Source organism: Limanda limanda, chromosome 9 (genome assembly GCF_963576545.1).
Source record: "Limanda limanda chromosome 9, fLimLim1.1, whole genome shotgun sequence".
In the NCBI taxonomy this organism is placed as follows: Eukaryota; Metazoa; Chordata; class Actinopteri; order Pleuronectiformes; family Pleuronectidae; genus Limanda; species Limanda limanda.
In genome coordinates, this window is record NC_083644.1 from 28,971,360 (window position 1) to 28,995,212 (window position 23,853).

Genomic DNA, 23,853 nt, shown 5'->3' on the forward strand with positions numbered 1-23,853 from the left:
GTGTGCCTCAGTGTCTCAAGTTACATGAAATGCTCGTGATTTGTGTTTGCTAGGGATGACTGGAGGAACTGTTGTTTGTCTGTCAGCCCCTGTCCTATGGATGTTCTTTGAACAGTTCATAAAACAACAAGCAAACTTAAATTTAGGAAGCAAAGCTGCTGCTGTATGTTATTGGAGCTGCAGCACTTGGTTGTTCTGTTACATGTGCCTAAGCACTGTGGAATGATAAGTGGGAATCTGGCCAACAGCAGAGGACCCTTCTTAAGTTTGTTGAAGTTCAGATGTGGAAGGTTGAATATTAGAATTGCATTATTTGTGACCTCTGTGCATCAAGCCAACAAATAGTGCAGCTGCTAATACAACCCCAAAACATTAACCAATTTTAACCAGCTAATGTTCCGAAATAATACAAAATATATACAGTATCATACTGAAAAGGAAGATAAAAGTCAGATTAAAGGACATGTCTGTCTTATATGTGTCTGTGAGAAGGGCAAAAGCAAAGAGGTTTTTCTCTCCGGAGCAGTACAAGTCACTAGGCATCTCTTCCAGAAAGATCTTACTTCAACTCTGACCCACTATACTTACTGTAGCTGTGTGAACACAGTTTTCCTTAAGGACTGAAAGCCACATTTCAGGTGCACTCACTTTCAGTTTGATCACCGATTGATGCTTGCTTATGCTTGAAATAACCAATTGGAACAATAGCCAGACCAAAAAAGAATAATACACCCATGTTCATAGATGAGTGAATAAAGAAAAAATATTTCTTTAGTCACGTAAAAAACAATCAACAGTGTCACAGTTGCATATTTTAATAGGCTCCTCTATAGGGAGCCATTAGAGAGAGCTATAAAAGATAATACATTGTTTAAGAAGGGAGTTCATTCTATTTAATCCTCCTCTTGTGTAGAGGTAATGATAAACTGGTCGAAGGCTGCCGTCACACTTTCGATTTTGCATCATCATGGACAGGCACTGAGTTGACTCCAGTTGATACACTGAGAGGTCACTGGACACCTCCATTAATCATCATTATCATGTCTCTTCCCCTCACTTTAATCTGTCCTAATCCTAACTGTGCACTTTAAAGGCAGAAATGTTAAATAAATGTTGAATAAATGTTGAACTACTCCTTCGTAGAAAAATATGTAAATTTGACCTGTATCTGTATTATTTTCAATGATTAAACGACACAAAGGAATACATTGACACCTCTTGAGTGAAAAAGTACAAACACTGGAGTCATCAGTTCCTTTCTATGGCTTGTCATCTTTTCTAAGCCGTATGTTAAGACGAGAGAAAGCAAGGGGAAAGTTAACAGGCCTGCAATGAGACCAATTTGTATCTGACAACTGATAGATTGATACAAAAGGATTGGAGGTCGTGAAAACCTGGACTTTGTCAGCTGCCAGAGAACAGGTTCACCTCTTCACTCATTAGTGCTGGAGCTGCTCAACACATTCTGTTTTGCAGTAATTCAACCATCCACAGAAAGTTGCCGTATACACCTTCACCTCTGTGTGGCCCAGTGTTTCCCATTCTGCGTTGTGGTTCACATTTCTTTCAGCTCACCTTTATAAAATACTAATAATACTCACTTGTATCCATCGATGAAGCTGCCATTGATGTAGTCTGAGCCCTCCACACCTCTTATTGGCTGTAGGCAGACTCGGGTGGACTCAAAAGGCATGATGTTAACCAGGCGGGTCTTGAACTTGTTACATGGTAGGTTGGCACTGATGAATCTTGAGGTATGTGCTTTTGAGTTGGCTAGTTTCTGAGGAGACAGAGCGGAAGATGCATCTTTCTCTGATGTTCAGCAGACATCTGATCAGTCTCTGCTATCTGCCTCAACTAATTTAAAGTGCTAATACAATCAGTGGGTGAACAAGGTTGTTAAAGGGCACAGGGTGTTGACACTTATTCTCTTCACTTCACTTATTCCATTCTCTGACATCAAAAACACGCCTGATGCTGTGGTAAAACTCATTGTGAATACAAGTCAAAACAAATCCACTCATATTTACTGTGAGATGAAGTAGACAAGCTGCTACAAAAGCATGACACACTAAGGAGAAGCAAATTTTTAAATCCCAACTGAGTGTGTTTTTATTTTTTGTTGCTTATGTGATAACTTTGCTTGCAAGGGCAAGTGTCAAGATGCAAGTGGTTGTGAAAGAAATCACAGTGGCCTAATTATTGCATAGCAAGCAGTTTGGGATAGTGAAGTGCGGCAGCCTATCCCCTGACAACCTAACCTAGTAAGAGCATATCTTCAGGCTGTCAGACATCCCTCTCCATCACTCTTACAGTCTTTGCCTCTCCTCCTGTCATCGGGCGCTCACAGAATTCATCTCTGTTACGCAAGCTGTTGATGGAAATCACTCATCTTCCCTAGCTTCCACTACATAATGCAGTCAAACAGGCACCCCACTGACTTCAATGCACACTTTCATTATGATGAATACACGGACACTGACATTAAAAAGTGGCCAAAATGGATGTTATTGCACAGGCCTTGGGTGTATATCATTCTTATATTTGATTATTACTCACTTCACCCATTTCATGTTAACAGATGGGACACTGACCACACAAAAAGATTAAGTAAAAGGAAACTACATACTACAATACTTTTTTATTAGTTAAGTTTTACCACTTATGCCTAGCCTGGTAAGAAAACTTTAAACAAAGTTCAACTTCTATTCTTTATTTTAATGACAGAAAAGTACATAATGATGTTATTTCATGATGATGTTGTTTCCCCAGTTACTGCTACACATTCAAATGACACCTGTTCTAAGATCAGATCTTTTCTTAAGGCCGATATACTGTATGCTTCTCCGTTTTTACTGACACGGACAGAAAGGGACAGAGAAACGCCCACTCCGAGCACCTCGAAGAGCTTTCCGTGCACCTCTGATTTTTCGAACTATCCTAGTTGTCTTGCTGACGGTGGCTGGTTAGAGCACTGACGGCATGTGTGTACGGTCACATACGGTTATAACTAACTTTCATAACGCCGCTAGCGTGCTAGCCACCATGCTAACTGTGGTGGTAACAGCGCACAAACCCACTGTCATGACATTTATTGTACTTCTATCATGACACTGTTTCTCAAACACCGTCAGGTCAGAACACTGGGCAGTAGTTAGTATCGAAAGTCCCTGCTAACTGTGTGTGGAATTTGGGGGATTAGCAACGCAGTTCGGAAACAAGACGGGGGAACCGCTGCGCTAAGAAACGATTACATCAGCATTTTGACCCGCTGGGTGTCACTTTATTTAGTTCTGTTAGTTGCCACCGTTCACTGTGTGTGAGGAAGGGTTAGGGTAAGCCGTGTGGAGGTAAACAACAAACGTGGACTTCTTCTATCCACATTGAGATAGGCTTCTCTAAGCTCGTCTTCCGTTGCGCCACCTACTGTTTGGCGGTGAATTGTCTTCAGCACGTAAAGTTGTCGGAGAAGCAAAAATCAAAAAGAGTCCGTGGGATCTGTGCGTCCCCCGGTGCGCCACGGACACGGAGAAGCATAATGGAGTCTTTATACTTTCACACAACATGGCACGGACAGAATAATGGCTGTTGAACGAAAAACAACATGACAAGCAAAAGGTACCTTGAACTCCAGTTCCATGGTGGTGACAGTCTCTCCAGGGGGGATGTGGGTGAGCTTCTGGATGTGGGCATAGAGGCTGCGTGCAGGGACTTCTGTATTGCCACATATTGCAGCCTCTAGCAGGGCCTCGTGGATGAATATGTACTGCTCCTCTGTCTGCACCATGTAGTTCCTCTGAGCTCGCATACACGTTACATGACCATAAATGTCCACGGACTTCTCATATTTCATCCTCTCCAGCATGGCTTCAATTACAATAAGGCAGCCTGTCCGCCCGACACCAGCACTGACAGAGCACAGAAAGAAATTTCAATCTAATCCTAACTCATGAAAGTATTTCAAGCAGAAGAATGCACATTAGTCAAAGCAAGACAGCAATTTTTGAGAGAGAAAAAGTTCATCTTACAAATATCAACAAATACTGCACTGCTGTTTGCAGTTGTACGCCTCTAACCAACTAGTGCAGTTTACCTCAACATAATTAGTTTTTCCAGATTCATATGAGGTCATTGTGACCTTAACCTTTGACCACTGAAATGTAATCACTTCATCTTTGAGTCAAAGTGACAAGTGATAACAAGTTGAAGAAATTCCCTCAAGGCAGTCTGGAGGTATTATAATCAAGAGGGAAAAAACATGTTTTATGATGCCACTGTGCCCTCGCCCTTTGACAACCAAAATCGAATCAATTCATGTGTGAGTCCAAGTGAACATGTGTATCAAATTTGGAACAATACCCATGAGGTGTTCCTGAGATATTACATGTACAAGGTAAAACATGTGTTTTGAGAGGTCACAGGTATGCCAGATGCAATGAAATTCCTATGGACAGTCCTGATTTATCACAAAGACTTTGACTTTTGACCTCCAGGCACCAAAAACTCATCAGTTCATCTTTGAGACCAAGTACATGTTTGTATCAAATTTTTAAAACATCCCCTCAAGCTCATCTTAAGATATCATGCTTGAGAAAAACGTAAACCTTCTTTAAGCTATTGTGACCTTGACCTTTCGCTACCAAAATCAAATCTGTTAATTGTTGAATCCAAGTTTGTACCAAATGTGAAAGGATTCCCTCAAGGTGTTTTAGACATACAGGAGAATGGAATGAAGATTGTGGCCTGGTGCGGAGGCAGAAAACACACACAGACACAAAGGCTGAACCAGGACTTGAACCGAACCTTCTTGCTGTGGGGTGACAGTCCTAACCATCACGTGCCACTAAGTAGCAACATAAACCGGAATATATCATTATATCTGGTTCATCATTCCAATAAAACAGCTGTCTTCACTTTTGGCATGACTAGTAACTTGCAGTGGCTACTGTTAGATTAGATGGTAACACTCCTCACCTGAACTGGAGCGTTCAGGTGGGGGGTGCAGCATGCGGAGGCAGAGTGTAATGTATAGATTACATTGCGGAGATCACATGTATTTGTTAACATTCACACCGGCCCTTATCACCACAAGCTCTTTTGACATCTTTGTCTGTGTCTTCTACATGTATGGCACCGCTTTTTCATTGTGAGATACTTGTATTCTTATTTGTGCTTTTTTAAAAAAAAACCCAGTTTGAATCAGGTATCATGATAGTATTAAACTGGAAGAAGAACAAAGAACCCTTAACCAAATGTAATACACAAAGCGGTTAAGTGCTTCCAGACAATTGCTTACTGGTACTTTACCTAATTCCAGTGCTCTGATTGAAAGTTTGGTCTAGACAGACATGTGCAGGATTGTTTGGCCAATGCAAAAGTATGTGCTTTACATCTTAGTTTAGGTGTTCAAAAATCTACAAAATTTTCAAAAAAGGTTGTTAATAAATTAACACTTTGCATAAAACATGAAGCTCAAGAGAGCTCACTACTTATAGAACTGTCAAACAACACTTACCACCACACAAGTGACCAGTCAGGGTTTCATAACAAACCCCTGGATGCCACAGGAAATAGGATTTCATGTTTGATGCTCCGACACACACTTTGTTTGAAGCATATTAACGGCTTTTGTGTTGATACGAAAAACATTTACCTGCAGTGAACCATCATTGGTCCAGCGTCTGGAGGGTTACAGGCCCTCACTCTACGAAGAAAGGCCAACGTTGGAGTGGGATACTCAGGAACTCCATGGTCAGGCCATGCCATGAACTGGAACTGTCTGACGTCTCTCTTCTCCCTTGAGCCATTCTGTTCAAACACACGCACGTACACACACGCACGCACGCGTACACGCACGCACGCGGACACACACACACACACACACAGGTTTACTGTACATCACAAATGCATTCTGAACCCTAAACAAAACCCTACTCCAACAGTCCTATATGAATTACTACACTAGTAAACAAGTATACATACTACAGTATAGCTACAGTCATTTCTATTCAAGCCACAGTCCCCACTTTTTCTCGATTCAAGTGCAAATCTTCTTAGATTGCGGGCTTCACATGTCTGGTACAGATACTGTTTGTCATTCAGACATGAAATAATGTTAATGGTGGGGCTGAGTGATTGTGTGGTTTGTGTGTGAGAGCAGTGTTGAGTTAGATGACAGCAGAGGAGACTGTATTGTTCTCTCACAGTGATTGATTTAAAAGCCCATTTTATCATTGCAGCCTGATACCTGAAACCTCTTGCAGCAGTATAACAGTCCATAGTGCATAGTTAATCTTGAAAACTTTGTGTTAATCCTACAAGGTGTATCTGCAATGAAGCTGATGTTCATCCATGATAAATCATGATTCTTTTATATTTGTTTGAACAATTTACTGAACTGGTTCAAAAAAGCTATTTCAGAGGTCTGTTTAACAATCAACACAAGCTGCAGACCCAGCTTCAAAACTTTTCAAAATTAGATCTCTGTAATTGTGCTAGATATGAAGAATTCTAGCAACAAATGCCTGTTGTGATTTTACTTTGACTTGAATTTGTTTGCAATGATAGATAACAGCAACCGTTATATCATTAACGTCTGCGTCAGTCCAATATGGTAATATTAAAACAATCAAATTATCCAAGTCATTTGGTGGGAAAGATATTATTGCTGGTGGGCCAGTTTTGGACCATGGGCCACCACTTGTTGACCATTGTTGTAGGTTATCTGAGGGCATATAACAGGACGTGTTCAATTCCATCTGCAAAACGCCTTATAAGGAATGCTTGCCAACATTAAACCAAATTTGAAACTGTACTTCCATGGGGCCTCAACAATACACATGAAAAGTGGGAAGGTGATAGGATGAAGGGTTCTCAAAATGTGCGAGCCACAAACACACAAAAAGACAGATTTCTGGTATTAGTAGACAGAAGATAGATGTACCAAGGTGCTTTAGTGCTCTCTCAGATCTCTGTTCTTCTTTTGCTGAACAGAACAAAGTTCTCACCTTATAGAGGGCAAATGTGCGTACGCTGTAGCTAGCCAGCTCCACTGTGTCCAACATGGTCACCCGAAGCAACCCATATGTCTCTGTGCCTCGACTGGGCCAATACTGGTCACACTTCACCTACACAAAGACACATAAAGAATAGTGTTACTGTTGAAATTAGAACAGGGGTGGCTAGAAACCTTTTCATTTTCATTCTTCAGCCAGCTGGCAACCGGTTGGTAATGCTTATCAGATCATATGACCATGATCCGTCATTACAACCATCTAACATGCTTTTGTCCAGCGTAGAATCTAGATTTAACTCACAATGACATATTTGGATGTGGATCTCCCCAGAGAATGATTTCTAAATAACTGTGGTGACCCCCCTCACCATCCCCATAAAGTCCCCATAAATAACATACATTAGGTTGTCTTTTACTTAAATATATATATGTTTGTCCATTTCTCTTGGAAAGTGCAAAATTTTGCATCAACTGTTCTTTCCTTTACCCTGATGGTGACCTGAAAGGCATACAGCATAGGATATGTCCTATTTTAAATCATCTTCTTTTATCACAAACAAAATTAATTTGTAAATTTCTGTTATGAGAATTTGTCTCTAACTGGTCCATATGATACAATCACTTCTTTGTTGGCACAAAACGCCAGATAATGGTGAGGTAATGTTGAAGTGATGATGGGGCTTTACAGTAGGATGCATCACTTGTTTAGTTTCATTTTTGAATGTAATTGATGCATGAGTTAGTGGTAGGCTCACAGTCAGTCAGGAAAGACAGTGGTCAGAAAGTAAAATCATAGATTTGACTTATAACTTGGGTTGCAAAATTTCGGGAATATTCAAAATTGGAAACTTTCCATGGGAATTAACAGGAATTAACAGGAATTAACGGGAATAAACTGGAAATGTTGTGGGTAATTTATACTAACAGTATTTACCTTGTCATATACAGACATAAATATAAACATTTTGTTTTGTCATAGGCTGATTTGAGCCCTGAACTTTTGGCACTTGACTATATGCGTCTGCATCTTTGTCATTCTTAACATAGGTCTTTGCACAATATTTGCAAATGTACACAGCCTTTCCTTCTACATTGGATGGGGTGAAATGTCTCCACACACATGAGATATTTTACAATTGATGGATAAATGAATGGAAATAGGCTAGATGAACAATCCTCAATAAGCATGCTAATATATTTTCCCCAGTAATATCATCGAAACTTACCTGACTAGTCCTGCACACTACAGCAGGCCTCAATAGCACTGCTGTAGTGTGCAGGATGCTGGGAATTATCTGTGCATGTGATTGAAAATGCACAGTGGAGGGTTGAAACTCAACATGCAGCGTGTGCTGCATTCCATACATCTTTAAAACAGAGTTTTGAATGATGTTTTCTTTGATTTGCGTTTAATTTGCCTATTTTTTTTTTTTCAATATTCCCGAGCTTAACTTTCCGCCCCTTTGCAACCCTACTTATAACCACATCAATCATTAAAATAGTGTCTCCCAATTTTCCACCAGTAACTCTCTTAATCAAGTAACTTCTCATCATAGTCCTGGCATCAGAGTTATTAGCAAACTACTTTCTGTGTAGCAAACTCTGAAGCGTAAGTAACTGCTCCATGTAAGCAGCTGAGCTGTTGGATCAAGTGTCTTTGCTTTTCTCAGTCTGTTTGATTTCGAATGAATATAATCGTCTTGTGTCCAAGTTTCTATGTGCAGTAACTGTAAAGACTTCAGTGTTGAGAGATAAAATGTATAATCAGCCACTGGTGAGTTTACATATTTTTTAAACAGATCACTGTCACAATAACCTGGCTCTTAAACCCTGTGTGTAAAGTAAAACTAGTTCTTGGAAGCTAAGAGGAGGTTAAATGCTACAGTTGTGGCTGTGAATATGTTGCAGGAGGTGAACCTCCCCCAGTTTCACTAATTTCAGATTTCTTTCTGTGGCTGTGAACACATCAAAACACTTTTATACCACATCTGTACACCTCATTACAGGTTTTCTCAGTTCCTTAAATACTTGTTCATTCTGACATCACTTTTTCAAAACATTTAATATAGGCTGGATCAGAAACACACAGACCAAAGTGACACAATAACACTCACAAACATTAAACACATGCAACAGACAACCTGCGTAAGTCAACCAAGACTTCCTTTGTCAAATTAATTTAACCCAAGGACCAAGCCAAAATACTTGTTAAGCTCTTAGTTTGGTTTATGGAAAAAACATAGTTTCGATTAAAATGATTACTTTGTTAGGACTGAGAAAGGTTATGTGGGTTGAAATAACTAAATCATTCAGGTTAGGGGATCTCTGTTGTCGTCTCCAATATCATTCATCTGTAGACCAATATTTACTCTCTTTTAGCTCTGTTTGTGGTCTCTCTGGTAAATGATTGGATCTTTAGCTACAAAATACTTTGGTGTGTTCAGCAGCTGTTCTCTGACTATGTCTGTTTAATACAGTCTATGTCAAGGGTCAGCAACCTCAGGCGATTTTTTATAAAAGAGGTCACCCAGCCTGTGTTATTAAGCTTGATGTTAACACCTCCCAGCCACTAGCTGCCAGTAATACTCCATAGGCATTGGTGATGGCAACCCCGCTAGCTAAGAAACAAAGCCACAGGCATTTCCGCCCTCATGGGCAGAAGAATATGGCTTTGTTTTCCATAAGGACCATGCTGTGTGCATGTTATGTTTAGAAAATGTTGTTTGCCGAACGATGAGTGTTAAGCGCCACTTTGAGACTAAGCACGAAAGAAGTTTTAAAGATCAGGCAAACAAGGGAGAATCAATCAAACGTGCAGTGTCTAGGTATGGGAAGCAAGCCAACTCTCTCAAAGTCTTTGCCGCTGCCAAAAACCATGAGATTGAAGCAAGCGTTTGCAATTCTGTATATGAGTGTGGTTGGTGGGGTTAATGACAAACTTATTATTGCAATCATAATGAGATAAACATTCTTTAAAGTGTTGTTCTGTATACAGACAATATGGATGGAATAAAATGACATGTCTGTTGGAAATATTAATGTGGTTCAAGAAAAACCTTAATTTTAAAAATAATGTTGATATGGCACACTAATTAACAAGACATTTTCACATTGGCACTGGTCTATAGTTAATTTCTTGTTTGCTGCTGAGCAGGTTGTGGCCTTTACTTTTTGGTCAGCACAGTTAAACAAAGAGCTGAAACTCACTCTTAAGTTCTGTTGGTTCAATATCATAAAGAAACCTTTTCACTATCTCATAGTTTTCACACTGTCATCTTATACTTTGTTATTGTAATATATTAAGGTTAGAAGGACATGCACTGCAGGTTAATGCAATGCAAAAAGGAAAAATTTGAGTTTTCAGAGGTTTAGTGATATTAAAACCACTGAGTCATTGAACAAAATGCTAGAATCACCATGTGCCCTGTGTTAGTCATGTCAGCATGTATTAGTGCTGCCTCTATTCTCAGGGAGGTTTGGACACAGATGATGATAGAAAAAACCATTTGGACATCAGTGCTGACTTGAGGGGACTGCTGGCTGCAGGCCACAGGAGCTGGGTAGAACAGATGGCATGATTACGCTTCAGAGACCTGGATGTGGGTGTCAGTGGAGGGGGTGGAGGGATGGAGGCTGTTTGGCGAGGCTTGCAGCAGACTATAAGGCTACATAGCCATTGGTCAAAGTGATGCAAGGAGATAAAACAAATCTGAGAGACTGACAAGAAAAACATCAGTAGTTCCCTTTTGTAAGAATGTGTGGTGCTTCCATGTTTGTTAGGAAAGATGTGTGGTTAAGTGCACAAGACCATGACTCTTGTACTAATGGTCAATGTTTTAATTTTTTATTATTAAGATGACTTTAAGGTGATGTACATTTGCGACTTTCTCTATAAGAAATTGGGGACAAAACCTTCAGTTCTTGTTATGTGCAAAAATATAGTTGAGGGCTGGTGAATTACTGGTTAGATGGAAGCCATACCAAAGTGTCTGAAATTTCTATAAACAGTCATAGCAGTGTCAGAATACAATAAAATCAATCTAGTTGTGTGATAACTGGAGAATGCACTATATAGGGTATTTTAGAACCCAATGAGTAGCAACTTGTTCTTTTCAGATTGGAAAACTCAAGAGCATATCTGTTGGTATGGTGTGTTTTTTCGCCTATAGTGTAACTTAGCCTGCACGCACAGCTCTGTTGACACTAAGAAAAACTCAGAAGTTCAGATTTGTGCCAGCCATATCAACTATAGTAAACTACATACAGAGCACTACATCACTAGCAGTGTAGTGTGAATGACCACAGCACTGTGATCTTAGCATTCACAGCCTTCAAACCAACACCATTATTAAACACTTTAAAGGAGACATATTATGCCCATTTTACCGCAGTTGATATGGTTCATTGGGGTCTTAATGAAATGTCTGAAACATATTTTGGTCAAAATACCAAAAGGATCATTTAAAACAGCACCCTTTATACCCTGTCTAAAGCAGCCCTCCTCAGATTGACCCGTTCAAAATGCTCTTTGTTTCTACCCACATACTGTGATGATATCATGCAAAGCCACTGGATAACATTCGCATTACAAATGCTGGACACATTAATAGCCCAGCCAAGTTTGGTACTTACAGTTTAGCCCAATGTAATGTTATCTCCATCCATATGCAGTGGAAGTCCCCTGCCTCCAAAAGCCTCATTCCCCTGTCGTCAATGTGGCTTTAATTGCAAGCTCTTCAGTGTCAGCTTCACTCACAGCTAGACCATGATGCCCCACCCTTTTTTGTTAGCAACAACATAGGGCTCTATTCGATGATTTACGCTCATATTCCAAAGTACATACACCAAATACATTTATTTAATGTTAAAATACGCTGGCAGAAATCATGTATCTGTACCCGGCACACGATTCAAAAGGGTTGTATTTAGACTCTATAGTTTTCGTGGGTGTGTTTTAAGCATTATATGCAGTAAACCAGTGACTGCCATTCCCTTTAAACGCCATGTTGTGGTTGACTGCTATTGTAATGGTAGATTTGCAAAGTAGAGAGAAAATGTTTATCTGCAGAGGAAACAGTATCAGTATGCACATGAGCAGATCAGAATCAGAATCAGAAGTTATTTATTGCCAAGTAGGTTTACACCTACCTGGAATTTGCTTTGGTTATCATAATGTTTGATCAAAAACTTGTGTTGATGATGAGTCCTTTGAAAACTCAAAGTTAACATTGTGCCAACAATAAGCCTGACCACACCCAATTTTAGTATGAGATTGGCCATTGGTGCAGAAACCCATTGATCTGAAACTAGAAAAGACAAGTAGGCTCACCCGTGACTTCTCTTCCAGACGGGTCATCATTACAATGGTGCAGGTTCTCTGCTCCCACACCATCCTCCAGAAATCAGTCAGTGTCTCTGGCAGCGGACCTTGTGTGGCGATGTAGGCATTCTGCTTCCTGTAGCCATCGATGTAATTGGCATTAACGTAGTCGCTACCTGGAACTCCTGAAATGAAGACCAATTTGAACAGAAAGCAAATGAAAATGGGAACCAATTAGAAAACAGAGGGTTTTCTATAAAGCTTTATCTCTAACTACTAGGTTTAAAATAAAGGTCTGCTGCTCTCTGTATAAAGGAACGTTTGGGATTTCCCATGCTGTGCGACGTCTCTCACCGTCCACAGGTGTGAGGATGACCCTGGAGTGGTCATAAGCGATCACATTTGCATAGCGGTTCTTTGGCTTGTTGACCTCCAGGTTAGAGTGCTCCCAGGTGAACTGCTGTCCTGGATCAACAGACTGACACACAGGGATGGGGTAAGAGGCAGACACACACACAGAAGGAGAGAAAGGAGGTTACCATTTATTAAATCTTTTAAATTCCATCCTCCCTCCATCCCCTGGTCTTACAATATGAAAAGTGCAGGATGATCTATAAGCACTCTGGATATGCACTCCTACCTTCCATTTCAGGGCCTGATATTACAGAACAGGTGTAGTAAAGGAAGGACAGTAATGCAGTACACTTTGGGACATAGATGACTTTTACTTTGTCCAATACGTACAAATTACATTTCCATGAGCTGCAACCATGTGTGCAGACACTAGGCTTTTTGGAATGTGTGACAAGCTGTATGTGTTGTGGATAGCCAGGTGTAGTTATGATGTTCTTTTGGTCCATTATCTAAAATAATTCTTTAAAATATTCTTTAGAAACTCAATAATTATTGTTGATATTATATGAATCTCTTGCTAGAACAAAGTTTATATACAACAGAGCTCAAACCATAAAAATCCACAATTTTATATATTTTTTTCCGATATCTAGACAAAGACACATGAGTCATTGGTGAGCAGTGAGGAGCCCATGCCTGTGATGGCAGTGATGGTGAGCACTGATATGAGCTGCTCTCCATTGTTTACTGGGTGTGAACGCAGGCACAGGTTTAGTTGAGGATTGTTATTCATGCATTTCATGTGCCTGCTACTTATCTTACATCATTTGAAAACACACACTCACAGGCAAAATGAGGCAGAGACAAGGGTTATCATATCCTGCTGCCCTTCCCCCTGACCGGCTGGATGACTACTCAGCCTCCCCAAAACTCCAAAAACTGATAATAATGACAAAGGAGAAAGAGGTTGAATGCACATCTTATTCAAAATCCTGATAGGGAAGGCTTCCACCATGCTGCACCAACAAACCAGTCACATCACTACTGACACATCAATAAGCATTTGGATTAGTTTATATCATAGCAAAGCCAGCATTCAGCATCTGATGCCACAGTCACTGAGTAAACCACAATAATGTATCCAGTTCTGCTTGGCCATGGATTGCCTGCTCTTAACATTAAACCTGGGTAATTAAATTTCCAAACATTTTCGTCAACTTCAGTGAATGTTGTTCAAATATTTTTCCTTTTTCTTTGGTGTCATCTCTCACATACTATGTCACATGTATCTGCATATTTATCTACTAAGGAAGTGCATTCTCGAATTTGGTGGATTTGGACACATCTTGGGCATCTTATTCACCAGCTATGGGTTCTATGACTGAGCCGAGCTTCAATGAACTTTGAATAAACAGCAGCGGTTTTTAACAACCACTGTATGGTAATTTTGGCCTGGATCTGGACAAAGGGGCAGACCCAGGATTTTTTAAATAATATCTTTAACATTGTGAGACATTGTTATGATATACTCAGTCCCTTTTAAAAAAAAGACTGTTGTGATATAGTCACAGAGCTGCCAACTTTTCAAAAAACCTTGGAGTGAGATTTTGTCGGGGTTGACCAAAATTTTGCCGCGCACGCAGCCACAAATGTTGGTGGCTCAAATATCAGGGAATTGGAATTCATTTGGCGTTGTACCGATGTTGTGCCCTGCATTCTGGTGGTTTGTTGGGCCTAAAGTCGTTGATAGGGGCGGCCGAGTGGAGATGGACAACATTGGTTACATTCTGTGAAGCAAAGACATAGATGAAGGTCCACCCCCAGGAAATTTTGGTTTAAGTAGATGTTATTTCCTGCATTCTAGTGGATTTTTGGGTGGTATGCTAAAGATGTGCAATACCTGAACTTATTCTGATTCATGTTCATCAGATCATGACTTGTAGGGCCTTCTAGACTTGAGCTGAACATTCAACCAGAAAACTATTGTTGTGCCTCAATGACACAATATAGCCTTATTAATAGACCTGTGTTTAAGATTTGACCAAGGTAGGTTGATTGACATTTTGATTACAATGGTATTCAACAAATTCTTAACTGAAACCTAACCTATATTGTTAATAATTGTATTCTTAAGAGCAGTTAATGATTTATGTTCAGCAAAAAATTACACAAGATTAGTTAGGGAGAAATATTTGTCATTATTCAAGCCTCCCACCACACACACGTTCCATCAAACAAAAAAGTGCAACAAATAAAGTGCTTAAAGTGCTTAAACAGTAGCCTTTTTAAGCAATACAATGGATCAACACATGAGAAAAATAACTAAAAATGAGGTATCAGATGCAGATCAGAAGCTGGTTAGTCATTTTCTAAGATCTGTGGGCAAGGTTGTACTGGCCTGTGGCGAGTGGTGTATCAAGTACTTGAAAGCCATATTATCGTAAAAGTACAGATATCTTACCTGAAAGTGACTTCGGTAAAAGTAAAAGTCACCCGCCAGAAAATGACTTGAGTAAAAGTCTTAAAGTAGCTCATATTAAATGTACTTAAGTATCAAAAGTATCTGGTGCTGAAATGTACTTAAGTATCAAAAGTAAAAGTACAAGTACCAAAATTAAAAATGCAAAGTGCTTTTTATAGTAGGCCTATACAGACACAAAACAACCCAAAATGTTTCTCCTCAAGATGTATTTCAACTGACTGAAAAATTATAACAATGTGCATATAATGTATATAATGTATAATTTTACAAATTTTGAACCCTACTGTAGATGCTGAGGTTGAAATAGTAATGGACTACCGCATCTGAACTTCCAGAGACAACAAAGAATCAACTATAAACAAGTGCCTCTTGTGTCTGCCCAAGAACACTAATAAACCACAGTATAACCACCAAAACATTCTGTAAATATCACTAGACATGGACCTTTCATCAGTAGCAGGAGTGATACACAATTCCCCTTATGATAACTCAGCAAATGGAAACAATTGTTAGGTACACACAATAAGATAGTTTCTCTTTTGTTAACAGCCTGCATAGTGCTAGTACCCCCCCCCCCCCCCCCCCGACGGCCAACACGCCCCCGGACCTGCGAATCTCCCGAGGCAGCAGGCGAGTGAGCGAGAGAGAGAGAGAGAGAGAGAGAGAGAGAGAGAGAGAGAGAGAGAGGTGCGCTGTGCGCATCTCGGCCCAAAATCAGATTATTTCTTTTGGCGTGAGAAATTGGATGTGTGGCTTGAGTGCGTGTGAAAACATGCAAAAGCGTGTGTCACACAGCGAAAGCGTGAGAGTTGGCAGCTCTGTAGTCAGTACAGCTTCTCGTCCAGAAATACATATTAATAATAGCAACAGTGTGGACAATATTTCTTGCCAATGGAACAATGATATTTCAATGGATGTTGCAATGAGCCATCAGGCTCAGATAAAGCAAAAAATATGTTTAACTCGAGCAAAAACCAGCTTTTATCTATTTAATACTGATAAAGACTTATTATCATGCATATCATGCATGCCTTATCAGCAACACATTTCAAGCCCTGTTAGTCTCACTATGAACTAATGGCTGGAGAGAGAGTGTGTGTGTCTGTGTGTGTGTGTGTGTGTGTGTGTGTGTGTGTGTGTGTGTATTACAGTCATGACATGTGACATCTGGATTACACTGCAGTATTTGAAACTGGATGGGTGTGGCCTAAGCATTAACAATTGTTGTGACGGGGAGCTGAAGGTTTTACCAGTTGATCGTCATTCCGCCCTTATATCCGTGGTTATGAGTTTTTTTGCGGTGACCATTACAATGAGAATGTAGAGATGGCCAAGAGGAATTTGCAGGGTGGATAGGTAGAGAAATCGAGCAAAAAAAGAGCATTGATAGTAGTTTTGTTATGGCTCAGGCATGGATGGCTGTCACTGGAACTGCATACTGGTATTTATTGATTTGATTTGATATTTACTCAGGTATCTGCTAAAAGAAACAGGATGAATGCCATATACAGAGCATTCCGATGGACAAAGATCCAAAACACCAAAGGTGAGAACGAGGGATATCCTTGAAAGTCAGTCACCTGATATCAGTATGACAGCAAAATAAAAAGACTAAAACAAAGGAAGAGAGAAACCACAACAAACTGAAGAGCAAGAGTTGAAGGAGACTGCAGTGAAGCTCTAAAGCCTTCCCAATGGTCAAAGAAATCCACTAACATCTGGCCTTTTTCTGCAATGGGAGTGGATATAACCAACATTCAGTCCCAGGTCAAATGACTCTTCAGTAAATAAATCGAGTCTCTAATTGGCAGTGATGGAAATGTGACACCCAGGTGAACATGTTACTAAGGCAAGACAGCAAGGTGAGAGTGTATCTCAGGCTACATCCATACTTCTACATTTTCATATGAAAATTAAAACAATCTCTCTTGCTTTTAACCTTTTTTTTTTTTGTTGCTTTTAATCACTGTATCTCCAACACAGTCTTTTATTTTGACATAAACCTGCTCAAATTAGTGCTGAGACTTGAAAGAAATGCCATCTACCCTAAAGCAAGCTCTTCTGGTACATGGTTTGTATTCATAAAGCACTTTCCTAGTCTTGATGATCGTTTAAAGTGCTTTACAGTACAGGTTTGAGAGTTCTAACTACTGGGAAAAAATGTGGTTCAACTCTTGCTCAAGCCCACTTCACTGATAAAGAGCACAGTTGCTAGGACCAAGGTATATCTGCCCATAGTCCCTTTAAGTGTGATTAATAACTTGTTATTTAAAATTTTGTGGTGCTCCATAAAGGAAAATACAAAGTAGCTTAGGCTGCACTTAAGCCTTGTTTGATTTTATGATATCAGGATTTGAAAACACAAGGAAGTGCTGGCTATCCATTTACTTTAAGTCCAGTAGTTAGTCAATGGCTAAAAAAAAATCTTAATTTGCAAAATTTACTTCTACTCAAATAAACTACAAAAAATAAAATAGTGGTTTTAAATTGTTTCCCCATCATCAATTGAGGGTGTCTTGCTCTCGACTTAGTTTCACCTTAATTTTCAAATCGTTTTTGTATATAAAATTACTGCAGTGAGCATGACTCAGCTGCACACATAGCACACTGAAGACCAATTAAAATGAAATACATTGTGTTCACCAATCAAACTTCCATTTCCAAAGGATGTCCCAGGATAGAGGGACAAGATGATAAATTTGTCAAAGCGTGAAGTCCGATCGTTGTTATCATAAATACTGCGGTGACGCTTGTGCGTAATACCACATGATGGATTCGCTGGCACTGGTAGAGGAGTACGTTAATAGAAGGATGAGGAGAGAATGAATGTTCTGAGACCATGAAGATTTCCTGTGCCATGATGATGACTAATCATTTATTTATTTAAACAAATCGAGCTTTCATATCTTTCCTATCTCTTCTATCTCATATTGTGACCAAAACCTTTTAATACAACAAATACTAAACTAAGAAAATAAAAGGTGTCTGTGCTGCATCATGAGAACAGGAAATAATACCTCATATTCCTGAGAGAAGCGTAGTCCGTCGTTGGCCCCGAGTCTCTCTATGTGGTCTGCTAGGTCAGAGACAGGGATGGGAGGATGTTCCCTCATTCCTGTAGTGACAGGTGGAGCAGTAAGTACGATCCATCAAACACACACACACACACACACTCACTCACACACTCACACACTCACACACATATCAGAGTGTAACCAGGGTGCAGATGTATGTAGAAAGCTCAGAGGAAACTGGCCACAATGCCTTGGAGTGATAGTGGGACTGCTATGTGCTCAGTGCTCGGATGATGTCTGGCTGCAGAGCTCTTTCACAGCTGTGGTTAAAACCACACTTGTGACATGAGTATCATTGAGCATGCTGACTGGTTAAAGAATTCCCACAAATCACTAGGTGAGCAGATTGGATCATAAAGGTGGTTAGGGCATATGAGCATGTGACTAATTGATTGTAACTTTGTTTAATTTATGTTTTTATAGCACATTTCATTTCAGTTCTCAGTTTGGGTGACCATAACTGGCTGACATTTACAGAGCAGCGGTAAAGGCTGTGCCGAGTTTAGAAAAGAAGGCTCAGTTCAAATGGCTGTAAAACAGAAAGGGAAGGAGATGGGAATGGCAGGACACCTTAGTAAAACAAAGCAGGACTGAAAACTAACTTGGAGTGTTGGGACAACAACTGAGGGCACTGGAACCTGTCAGAGAAAAAACAGGCAAAACAGGGGTCAGTTAGGAGAAGACAAGTAAAAAGAAAAGAAGACAAGGAGCACTGGGATAGGAGCTGAATGTCTGTTTTGTCCTCTGCACTCTCTTGTGGTGTCATTCATGTATTCGCACTACCATGGATGAAGTGGCTTCAGTTTTTAGCTACATCATTGTGGTGGCTCTAAGGAAGCAATGCTGGTCAGTGGGTGGTTATCTGACAGTCCACCAGTCTGTCATATTATGACTATTAGATGAGCGATTAAAGCGTAATATATTAGATGATCCGCTGATACTTTCCTCTTGTATCATCATCAGTTTAAAATAACTTTTTTTAATGGCCAAAATCCTGCAACACTTACTCACATACTCCTTCTCATCTCTACTCTGGTGGGTGAGGTAAACGTAAACCTAACCTGGTAAACATTTTACTGAGCTAGGACACTTAAAAACTTAATTTTAGGGCTACTAAGCTTTGGGAAGATGGATGGATAAACAAAATACCAGAACTTTGTAGGGGTAACTTTGGTTGTAAATAAATTTAAAAAACTGACTGTAATTCATCTCAAAACAGGATCTGTTCCTGAAACCTGAGCAAGCTGTTACATAAAAAAAGTTTTTGGTGTTTATGTGCTTTGTTGTTCTAAATTACAAATGCATTGTTTTATATGGCACTTTCTGGGGCAGCGGTGGCTTATAATAATAATAATGATGATAAAAATAATATTTTTTTTATTTTTTATTATTGCTATCTTTTCAGAGAAAGTATTGTTTGTCATTGTGGCTTTTAATAATGCAATACCCATGAGCCCCAGATGCTGGTCCCATGGAGAAAAAATCTGTTAGAGGCACAAATTATGCAGAAAAAGAATAAAGAAAGTAAAATACCTATTTAACCCAAAGTGACTGAGGAATTTCACATGAACTGGTTTAGGGTGCAGATTGACATTAGTTACTCACGTGAAGGGATTATTTATGATTAGGACTCATAGTTTGAGACTTGGGCAGTAAGACAAAAGTAAAAAAACTGAAGCAATAAGTGGATCTGCCAGTGCTAAAACAACAAGATCATTTGGACCACTACCAGTGTGCCTGCAGACGTGTGTATGAATAAACATGAGCTTGTACATACTGGCAACATTTGCTTGTGTTTGTGTGTCAATACCTTGTGTTTGGTAGTTGAGCCTCCTCATCTCCACAGGATCTGAGGAATGGGCCAGCAGTGAGTCCTTGACCCCTGCCATGTGCTCATCCTTGCCTGGAGACGTTCTTTTCCTGAGGCAACGTGGTGAGAGAAGGATGAGCAGAAATTACTGACATTTTAAGACAATCATACAGGAAATAACAACAAAAAAAAGGGGAAAATAGCATAAAAGACAGCATATGATCGCCCATGTATGCTGAACTGCCATATTGAAATAATATCCTAATATCCTATCCCTAATATCTTGTAATGGTGGGTAAAGAGCCTTGCAGCCAAGGTGACCCCTTCTTCAGACATAATAAAGCAATAGAGAAAAACACAACATGCCTCCATGTCCGCAAGCCCTGACATTAATATTCCATTCGAAACAGCGTCATTTACGTCAGGATTTTCTCTGGTTTTATAAGCCTAAAAGTCCACTACCAGAAGAAGTGATGCTAGCGGACTTAGCAATGCTTACTCAGCGTGTGCCCTTAAACTTGTGTGCAGTATGTGCCGTTCATCGGTGTGTCCCTGAGAACGTGAAGAGTGAGAATATCAGAGAATTTTTAGGCTTAAAACATGATGTAAATTAAACTGTTTCAAGTCGAATATGAATGTCGGGGGGTTTACGGACACTTTTATGAGACCACAGGATCAGATTGGAGGCATGTTGTGTTTTTTCTCTTGTTTTTCTCATGTCTGAAAAAGGAGTCCTACAGCTACTTCAATTATATTGGATTCATCAACATAGGTGTGAGTAGATAATAGGGTTGACTAGATAATGAGTAATTGTGGACTATCCCTTTAAGCCCCCTTTACTGGTCAAAAAATCTGGCTTTTGTCTGCAATGTGAAAAGATACAATCAGCATTTACTCTCTGGTCAAATTACTCTGCAGAAGACACAGGTTGATATCGTCTCTGGCCTCATTTAGCACTGATGTACAGTATACTGCACATGAAACCCGGGTGAACACAACATTTTAGCAAGACAGCGAGGTAAGAGCATGATTACGTTTTTGGTGCATTTGTTACACCGAACATGACACACTGGGAATCTTTTTTTTGACCAATCTTCTATTGGCATAGGAAATGTCAGTCCCGTTTTTAGTAGGTTAACTAGAGTTTAAAAACACTTGTTTACCCACTGACTTTGGTGAAAAACAGGTATTACAGCAATGTTACTGTAACCTATTTAGATGTGTCAGTCACTAAGGCTCATGGAGGCACAACAATGTTAATCTTTCTGTCCGATATTCTGATATTTAAAAAATCTCTAATTATCTTAATTATGTGGATGTTCAGATAGTATTGCTGCCAGTTGAAAACCACTGCTGAAGAACATCACTGAATGTAAGAGTTACAAAACAGTTCTGAAAATTTTATTTTATTTTAATTTTAAATAATCTAACTAAGCAAAAAAGACAAACAGACACCAAACAGTTGATATTTGAATGTGAAAGAAAAGAGGATGACGAATGGAATATTCAACTTTAGACAAAGCGGGGCTATTGCCAACAGTGAGGCAGGACTATTCCGAGAGACAAAAGGACAGAAAAGACATAAGTGCTTTCAGTTGAAGCTGATAAGCGTAAGAAGACAGCTCAGACAAGCTGGCATGGTGGTGTTGAAGTGTAACAGAAACAATGAGCACCTCTGACTTGTCATTTTCACTGAAACATGCAAGGATGTGCAGTGGCAGGCCGGTAGCTGTGAGGTGTAGTGACGTAGGAGCAGAGTCACTAACCTTTCTTGTTTGCTGTGTCGACAGGAAGCAGGCAGACAACGATCCACAGAGCAGAGAGACAAAAAATGAATTTCCAAGTTGTCAGCAGTGGATCACCACAGTGTCAGTGTTAACAGAGCACTTTCAGTGGTGGAGGAAGTACTGAAGTTTAGTACTTAAGTAAAAGTACAAGTACCCAGGAAAATATATACTTAAGTAAAAGTAAAAGTACTACATCAACAATCCTACTTAAGTAAGAGTAAAAAGTACTTACTTTTAAATTTACTTTAAGTATTAAAAGTAAAAGTACTCACGCAATGGGTTGTCTCTCAATGTCTAGGCTGTGCCATTTTGATAAAGAATGCAGATATAGCTACTGGTAATACTCATGCCTCTACATATGTCACTACTAATTATAATTATAAGCAACAACAATTGCAGGTATGGCCTGCCCCTTTAAGGAACGGGCCCAGAGAGTGACGTAGTGCACCTGGGTAACTTGCACAAGAAGTGTGTGAATACGAGAAGTGAACGAGCACCTAGGAATGATGAGAGTGTTGCTCCGGTGGACAGTCAATAAATAAAGTGGCGGCGTTAAAACTAAAGAAACGTCTCCTCCTCCTTCTTAACCGAGTGGTCCGGACGGCTGCTGACCGGCCACTGTGTGTGACTGTGTGTGTGTGTGTGTGTGCGTATGTGTGTGTGTCACCCAGATGCGTGTGTGTGTGTGTGTGTGTGTGTGTGTGTGTGTGTGTGTGTGTGTGTGTGTGTGTGTGTGTGTGTGTGTGTGTGTGTGTGTGTGTGTGTGTGTGTGTGTGTGTGTGTGTGTGTGTGTGTGTGTGTGTGTCACCCAGATGCGGAGCTGACGAGTGGGCACCCTCCGTCGGCCCAGCGCTAAACAGAGTAGCTGATGGTTAGATAGTGATCAACTACGAACTTTAACAGGAAGAGTGGAAATGTTTGTTGGCGCGTGTGTGACTGTGTGCGTGTGTGGAGCGCTGGCGGTCAGTGACGGAGCCGCTCCGCCACAGCAACATTTTGGCGAAACTGTGTTCATAAAATGTAACGAGTAACGACTTATATTGTAGAAATGTAGCGGAGTAAAAGTATAGATAATAGCTGCAAAATGTAACGGAGTAAAAGTAAAAAGTATGCACTATTATTTTTACTTAAAGGGACTCTTACCTTTGTTGCATTTTTACACTTTTTTTGGATAAGGTTAAATTGGTATTAATAAGGTAATGACACTCTAAAATGCAAGACAGACCCACCAAGAGTAAAAACAAACAATTATTTCACTCTCATAATATTTAGTGAAAACTTCAACCAATAAAATTCTTCGGACCGAAGGACCTTATTGGCCGACAGACCTGTCTGTTTGCTGCATGGACATGCAGGTTTTCCGTCTGCTTCTTGTGGCGCATTCGGGCCCGCGTCATCAAGGCAATGTATATAACTTACCGGTGCTTCTGAATCCGAATCCATTGCTTTGGTAAACAAAAACTCACGTGCGTGCGCGGAGGCAGTAGGTTGTAAGTGTAAATAAAGTTTCTTCAAAAAAACACCGCGGATGGGAACGAGGGGGTGGGGCATTGGAGGAAGGCGGGATGATTTGAATGTGTTGTAATTCTCAAATGCAACAAAGGTAAGAGTCCCTTTAAGTAAAGTACAGATACGTAAAAATTTACTTAAGTACAGTAATGAAGTAAAAATACTTCGTTTCATTCCACCACTGAGCACTTTACTGTCCCTGATTGTGCTCTTGAGCTGATCTTCCAAAACTGAGCGTCTTCACCCTCCAGCAACTCACAATCTCACCCCACAAGAATCTGTGTTTAAAGTGTCACATATCAATTTGTCACATTACAATGGATATGGTGAGTTTCACATGCACTTTAAGAGTACATAAGAAGCCGTCTAAAACATTTTTATTTAACCTTTAATTCTGAATTTTGTGATAATTTCTTGTACGCCATCCATGAATTCTACTCGTATAAAAGGCAATGTACTTGCATTCCATTTTCTACTTAGTTCTCACTATCCAACATATTGA

At 39.9% G+C, this 23,853-nt stretch overlaps 1 protein-coding gene across 6 annotated transcripts in view; it reads right to left on the reverse strand.

Moving 5' to 3' along the window:
- The window catches only part of ptprfa (protein tyrosine phosphatase receptor type Fa), a 151,839-nt gene that overhangs the window by 9,215 nt on the left and 118,771 nt on the right, over positions 1-23,853 (reverse strand). For 2 of the 6 annotated variants that reach the window (XM_061078473.1, XM_061078474.1), the window contains 9 exons: positions 20,056-20,165; positions 18,848-18,883; positions 18,189-18,286; positions 12,690-12,813; positions 12,345-12,520; positions 7,008-7,127; positions 5,654-5,808; positions 3,623-3,908; positions 1,602-1,780 (listed from right to left, as the gene is read on the reverse strand). In XM_061078473.1, the coding sequence (XP_060934456.1) occupies positions 1,602-1,780; positions 3,623-3,908; positions 5,654-5,808; positions 7,008-7,127; positions 12,345-12,520; positions 12,690-12,813; positions 18,189-18,286; positions 18,848-18,883; positions 20,056-20,165 (1,284 nt within the window). Of the gene's footprint in view, positions 1-1,601; positions 1,781-3,622; positions 3,909-5,653; positions 5,809-7,007; positions 7,128-12,344; positions 12,521-12,689; positions 12,814-18,188; positions 18,287-18,847; positions 18,884-20,055; positions 20,166-21,821; positions 21,834-23,540; positions 23,590-23,853 lie in introns of all 6 variants that reach the window. The other 4 variants (XM_061078476.1, XM_061078477.1, XM_061078478.1 and 1 more) reach the window with 4 other exon arrangements.